The 6,447-nt window shown below is 41.5% G+C and overlaps 2 protein-coding genes and 1 long non-coding RNA gene across 6 annotated transcripts in view; 2 read left to right on the top strand and 1 right to left on the bottom strand.

Annotated features, from left to right (window-relative positions):
- LOC111489056 overlaps positions 1-152 on the bottom strand; it is a 685-nt gene extending 533 nt beyond the window's left edge. The window contains exon 1 of the long non-coding RNA XR_002719319.1: positions 71-152. This is a non-coding gene — a long non-coding RNA (uncharacterized LOC111489056). The remainder of the gene's footprint in view (positions 1-70) is intronic.
- The window catches only part of LOC111489048, a 2,361-nt gene extending 1,428 nt beyond the window's left edge, over positions 1-933 (top strand). The window contains exon 2 of the mRNA XM_023137070.1: positions 141-933. Coding sequence (XP_022992838.1) covers positions 141-738 — 598 coding nt within the window. The 3' untranslated portion in view covers positions 739-933. The remainder of the gene's footprint in view (positions 1-140) is intronic.
- Positions 667-5,613, top strand: LOC111489045 (putative lipid phosphate phosphatase 3, chloroplastic). Of its 4 annotated transcripts, XM_023137064.1 has the most exons (9): positions 1,919-2,044; positions 2,145-2,187; positions 3,308-3,532; positions 3,643-3,730; positions 3,815-3,924; positions 4,016-4,106; positions 4,713-4,901; positions 4,987-5,046; positions 5,182-5,613. In XM_023137064.1, the coding sequence occupies exons 1-9, from the start codon at positions 1,995-1,997 to the stop codon at positions 5,382-5,384; spliced, it is 1,059 nt and encodes a 352-aa protein (XP_022992832.1). In that variant the 5' UTR covers positions 1,919-1,994; the 3' UTR covers positions 5,385-5,613. The 4 variants fall into 4 exon arrangements, with proteins under 4 accessions (XP_022992835.1, XP_022992834.1, XP_022992833.1 ...); XM_023137067.1 differs by lacking the exons at positions 1,919-2,044; positions 2,145-2,187 and adding an exon at positions 667-758; XM_023137066.1 differs by lacking the exons at positions 1,919-2,044; positions 2,145-2,187 and adding an exon at positions 1,529-1,871.
- The last annotated feature ends 834 nt before the right edge of the window (positions 5,614-6,447 follow it).

Genomic DNA, 6,447 nt, shown 5'->3' with positions numbered 1-6,447 from the left:
AAAAAAAAAAAAAAAAAAAAAAATGGGTTAGATTAGGAATCTAAACCTTAATTTCCACAAAAAATCACACAGATCCTTGTGTTTCTTAAGCTCTGATACTGCAGTCTTCTAATAGGCATAAGAATTTGTAATCTTTACAGCGAGATTGCCCCTACCAACTCCTGTTGTTCAGTTGAGAATGCCTTTTCAGGGCATGCACCAGCTTCCCAACTGAACCCTTTTCAGCAGCAGCCATGGCAGTTTGTTCAAGCAGGCGCGCCTATGGAGAGCTGCCTTCCTGCCATGTATCCAATGCCTTCTTACTATCAAGTCCAGCAGCCTCGGTTTGTGCATTACCAGCCGATGCCGAACCACCATATGTATCCTGTGTACTTCTTGCCGGTTGGGCAGACACAGGTTCCGCCCCCTTCCAATCTACCTATGCACTGGGGCTTCCACGATACTGCAAACGGGACTTCGGCACCAAATTTCGGAGCAAATCCGATTGCTCTTGAAGTTGCTGATGAAGTTCAAGAGCAGGCAGTAAGCATTGGTAATTATGGTGCAGCCGATGCATCTGTTGAGGAGGGTTCACATGAATGCAATGAGGATGATCCTGCAAGGACCCTGATATACAAATCTCAGCCTGGCCCGCCACCCCTGGCTCCTCCTTCTCAGTCGCAAACTAAGACTAAAGGCTCTACCAACCTTCTGTCAGATGCGATGGCTCAGCTGCAGCTGATAAAAATCAAGCAATAACTTGGAAGTCAGCTAGCAGAGTGAGTAAAACATTGGATCACCCAGCTTAGCTTTGTGAGAATTGTTCTTTGTTTTGTTTTGTTTTGTTCTATGGTAGGTTGCCTTCCTGATGAGCTTGTTTTATAGGTGTAAAGACTGAATGTTTGTTGTTGTAATTCTTCTCCTGTTCTGCTATGCCTATCTTCTGTTTCTTTCTTTCTTTCGTCCATCCATATATGTTCGTAGCTATCTCAAAGATGTCGAGAATGGTTGGGAGGGAGTCGTGCCTTGGCAAGGGACTAATCATGAGTTTACCAATACATAAATCCATCTGAGGCAAAGAGGAGGCGCCTTCGGTAAGCCATCCTTCCGACAATTTAATAGCATATATTGGAAGGGTGGTTAGTTGTCTGACTTGAATGTCTCCAGTAGTGTGTTTGGTTTTGTCGGTTTCTTCGGTTTCAACCTTTGTTTTTCTTTAAACAAAATACCCCATTACTTATTTTTATATTCTCATTTTACAATTTAATTTTGTATTAATTCTAAGATTTTTGAATTTACGTGAACTTAATAAAAAATTTAATTTTATATTTTCTGTGGACATATTTGACATTTTTAAAAACATTCATAGAGCTATTAAATATATAATTAAAAGTTTTAAGGTTTTAATTTAAAAAATGAAGTTAAAAGAAAATATAATTTACAACAGTAATTCCAAAAAGAGAAAAAGAGAAAAAAAGAGGAAGTCCATAAACGTTGGCCACGTCGGGTGAGTCTCTATAATTATTGTGGGAATGGTGGACGTCCCATCAATTGGAAGAAGCTTTTGGGTAATTGGTATTAGTTTGTGAGAGGAGGGAGGCCTGAAGAAGGCCAACAAAATATCTCCTCTCTCACCAAATCCAACCCCTCCCTCTAAAGCTTCACAAATTTCATCAAACTTTTGATACCCCCCAGCTTTTTCTACTAGATTTCCATTCGACCCTTTCTGGGTCTCTCTTTTTTCTTTTCGAATCTTCACGCATATCCAATTCCACCTTTACTTTTCACCCGATTGTCGTCTTTCGAGGGGCCACCGGCTGTCTTCTTCCTCCCTCTTTCCTTGCGGATTTTGAAGCCTTCGATTCTGATAAGGACAGAGGCTTCTTCTCATGGTATAGAATGTTCAGATTTTTGCTTTGCTTTGCTTTGCTTTGCTTTGTGAGATCCTGTAACGAGCCCTCTAGTTTCGGATTTTCCCCTGCTTTTCATTTTCCTTCATATAATGCCTTCGAGGAATGTTGTTGGATCTCTTTGTTGTTTTAAGATTTTCGGCGCCGCATTTCAGGTTTGTGGGTTTCTTGTAATCAGGTTTCCCAGTTGCGAAATGAATGATTGGCCTGTCGGTTACCGTTAATTTGGAATATGTGTCTTGTTTCTGTTTGTAGAGACGGGTTATGGATCTATGAAAACTGCAACGCTTTTCAATTCGTGAGTTTTCTGATTGATTAGATTGGGAAATGATGTCTTCCTATTTTCTTGAATTGTTCAGAAGCACAGCCACTGACTGTTGGAATAGATGTGTGTAAGAATGCTAGAGGCTGCTGAGGCTTATATTTAGAATGGAAGCCTTTGTGGTTTAGCTTTTCTCTGTTCTGGGTAACTACACGAACAACTATAATTCTTTCGGAAGAGGCACTGTGATTAAACGTCAAGTCAACGGTAATAGGGTCTTTTTAGATATTTTTTAAGATCTCTTCTTAGGGACTCTTGCAAGATAGCTTTCAGTTGGAGTTCTTAACAATGCTCTTCTCCCGAAGGTCTTGTTGGGGTTCTTTTGGTTGTATCACAAACAAGCCCACAGCTTTTCACCAAACTAGCGATTGCTTTCCACGCATTAATTTCCAACTGATAGATCACTACAATCAAGAAAATTGAAAGGAATTCCCAGATAAAACCCCATTGATATCCGTTGAGATTCATTCGGATTGTGATAAGATATTCGAGGGTGGGCACACACCCACTTATTGCTATGGGAGAGTTTTCCACACCCTTATAAGAAATGTTTTGTTCCCCTCTCCAACCGATGTAGGACCTCACAATCCACCCCCTTGGGGGCCAACGTCCTTGTTGGCACACCGTTCGGTGTTTGGCTTTGATACTATTTGTAACAGTCCAAGTCCACCACTAGCAGAAATTGTCCTCTTTGAGCTTTTTTTTCCTGGGTTTTCCCTCAAGGTTTTAAAACGCGTCCACTAGGAAAAGGCTTTTACACCCTCATAAAAAATGCTTCATTCCCCTCTCCAACGGAAGTGGGTACATACGTGTGCATCTGGATTTCTTTGAATTACCATAGGATGGAATGTACATGCGACCTCTTTTGATTGTCTTAACCATTGTTGAGAGCCTAGGAGTAATCTCTATTATTATTTTCCAATGTATTTGTTCTTGGTACAATTAGTACTGCTGAAAAAAGGGAATCTTGGTATTTTCTCATGATTCATTTTCCCTGTAAACATGTTTTACAATGCAATGTACTACCATGCTATCACTGCAAGGTGAAGATGGAGCCTGATGTCCTTTTCTTGGTTCGGTTTTTATGCTCGTGCAGAACAGCGGAATGAGGGAAGGGCAGCTTTGTTCGCACACTTTAAGGTCCCATGGAGTCGCCATTGCGAGGATACACATGCATGATTGGCTTATATTTTTACTTCTTATGATGATTGAAGTTATCCTATATTTAACCCATCCGTTTTATCGCTATGTCGGGAAGGACATGATGAGTGATCTCAAATATCCCTTCAAAGATAATACTGTTCCTGTCTGGGCCGTGCCTGTAGGTTTGCTCGTGTCTGTGTTGTCTATGAAAACCTTTAGATATAGGATGGAAGGGAAACTGATGTGAATGCACTTTTTTGTTTTTGTTTGTGGTGCGTGGATGATTAGTTGTATGCAATGCTGTTGCCAATAGCAGTTTTTCTGTTCGTGTATTGGCGTAGAAGAGATATCTACGATCTTCATCATGCCATACTTGGTGAGATACTTTAGCATGAGATATCCATTTTCCATTGGTGATACTCTTCTGCAGCTAGCTGATGTATACTGGAATACCCTGCAGGTCTCTTTTACTCTGTTTTAATAACAGCAGTCATTACCGATGCGATAAAAAATGCAGTGGGACGACCTCGACCAAACTTCTTTTGGCGTTGCTTTCCTGATGGGAAAGATGTGTGTTGCTTAGAAGCGGGGTTTGCGTTTGGCGTCTGTTTTGATACATACTTGTTTGGCTTGATGTACTAATTGAATTCTTATTTCTCAGGTGTACGATCAATTAGGCAATGTTATATGTCATGGTGATGTGAATGTTATCAAGGAAGGGCATAAGAGCTTTCCAAGTGGTCATACTTCATGTAAGTGACAAAATGTTACTCTTTCCCTTCTTTCCAAGTTTAAAAAGTAGGCATCCTTCGGTTTTCCCTTTTGGGCTTTTCCTCGAGGTTTTTGGAACGCGTCTGCTAGAAAGTGGTTTCCACATCCTTATAAAGAATGTTTCGTTCTCCTCCCCGACCGATGTGGGATCTCCCAACCCACCCTCCTTCGGGGCCCAACGTTCTCGCTGGCACTTGTTCCTTTCTCCAATTGATGTGGGACCCCTCAATCCACTCTCTTTGGAGCCCAGCGTCCTTGGTGGCACATTGTCTCGTGTCCAGCCCCTTCAGGACTCAGCTTTTTCGATGACATATCGCTTGGTGTCTAGCTCTGATACCATTTGTAACGACCCAAGTCCACCGCTAGCAGATATTGTCCTCTTTGGGTTTTTCCTTTCAGGCTTCCCTTCAAGATTTTTAAAACGCATCTGCTAGGGAGAGGTACCTAAGCCCTTCTAAAGAATGCTTCGTTTTTCCCAACCGATGTGGGATCTCACACATCTCTAGCAAGATACAATAGTTGATATCGGGATATTGGGATATGGTATTTAACCTTTACTCTCTTGTTGAACTTTTGACCTGATGCAGGGTCTTTTGCTGGTCTTGGTTTCCTGTCGTTGTACTTATCAGGAAAGATACAAGTATTCGACCAAGGAGGTCACATTGCAAAACTCTGCATTGTTTTTCTTCCCCTGCTTTTTGCATCTCTTGTTGGCGTTTCTCGAGTGGACGATTACTGGCACCATTGGCAGGATGTGTTTGCTGGAGGTCTGCTCGGTATGTGCATTTTCCTTTATCGTCCTCATCGTTTTTGCAACTTGTACATAACAATCAATGATCATACAGAGCTCTACTTTTGCAGGGCTTGTAGTATCTACCTTCTGCTACTTGCAGTTTTTTCCTCCTCCATACCATTCTCAAGGTATAGTTTTGACCCCAAAACCATCACTCATTCTTTATCTACTGAACAACCAACTAGGCGTGTTGCCGTTGCTTCTCGCTCGTTCATTTTTCATAACAAAACCATTGGGTGTTTTCCTTCGATTCTGGCTTGTAGGTTGGGGACCATATGCATACTTTAGAGTGTTGGAGACGCTTGCCAATCCTCCCCAACCGACGAATGCCATGAATGTTGTGCAGAATGAACAGGACGTCGAAAGGCAGGAGGTGGACGACCGAAACAACGATAGATTTCTAGGACTGTCCATTGATGCCAATTCTCGTTCCACAATGCAGGAAACTACAACTGAAGGGAAGTAAGTGGTTGCCTTTCTACGTTGCTTTGGAGGCTTTAAATGGCTTTGCTACACAGTCCATGGCACAGCATTGCTCGTATGTGTATGTGTGTGATTTATAGGCTTTAATTATATGATGGGGTTCTTGTACAGCAGGTTTTTCATTGGTTTCATTTTATGACATGGATCCTCGTTACCGTGTAAACAACTCATTTTGGGATTCTACAACCAAATTGATCTTTGTTTCTTCTCAAGAATCAGATCTACACAACCAAATTGAATCTACAAGAACAAGAATATTTAAACAAAAAAATCTTCGAACATTCTAAATAGCCTTCAAATTTATCGAGGAAAAACTGGGAACAACGTGTAAAAACGAGGTAATGAAATGCGTAAGAAAGAAATTTCAAATCTGAATCAGAGGAGGCTTCTGTTTAGGGTTCGGTTTGTGATCAGAGAAATAAGAATCGAGAGAGTCGAAGGAGATGCCATAGCCAATTCCTTTGCCAATTCCAAGCCCTAAGCCAACGCCACAGCCGAGACCGAGGCCGAAAACCAAGTGAAGGTGATTCCAGGGAGAGGCGCCGCCATGGCCAATCCCGCCGACAAGACCAAAGCCGAGCCCGACGCCGCAGCCAACTCCAGCTCCTCCGCCGGCCTCCAAGACTAGGGGAGGCGGTTGGTTTGCGTTCCGGCGATTGGCGTCGAAAATGTTGGGGATAGAGAAATGATGGTGGTCAGCCTTGGTTTGGAAGTTGTTCGTGATTGCTGTGTTCCACTTCCATGGCGAATTGGAGTCGGATTTCATAATAAGAAGGAGAAGATCAAAATTTGAGAGAAATGTCGTCGCCGTCGGTATGATTTGGATTCAGCAACTGTAAACTCAAATCTTTCTTCACACATCTCTTATCCCAACTACGTCACCTCAACTTTAACTCGGTTGGAACATACCAAATCTAATCTTAAAATGTTTTAAAATTATGGAAAAAATACTGATAACATTAGCATTTTGGTAAATATTTTAATGCTAATATTTATAATCTTAATTTTTAAAAATTAATTAAAAAAAAAAAAAAAAAAAAAAAAAA

This window comes from Cucurbita maxima, unplaced genomic scaffold (assembly GCF_002738345.1).
Source record: "Cucurbita maxima cultivar Rimu unplaced genomic scaffold, Cmax_1.0 Cma_Scf00014, whole genome shotgun sequence".
In the NCBI taxonomy this organism is placed as follows: domain Eukaryota; kingdom Viridiplantae; phylum Streptophyta; class Magnoliopsida; order Cucurbitales; family Cucurbitaceae; genus Cucurbita; species Cucurbita maxima.
The sequence above is the reverse complement of the archived record's forward strand: the minus strand, read 5'-3'. Positions and strand labels throughout refer to the sequence as shown.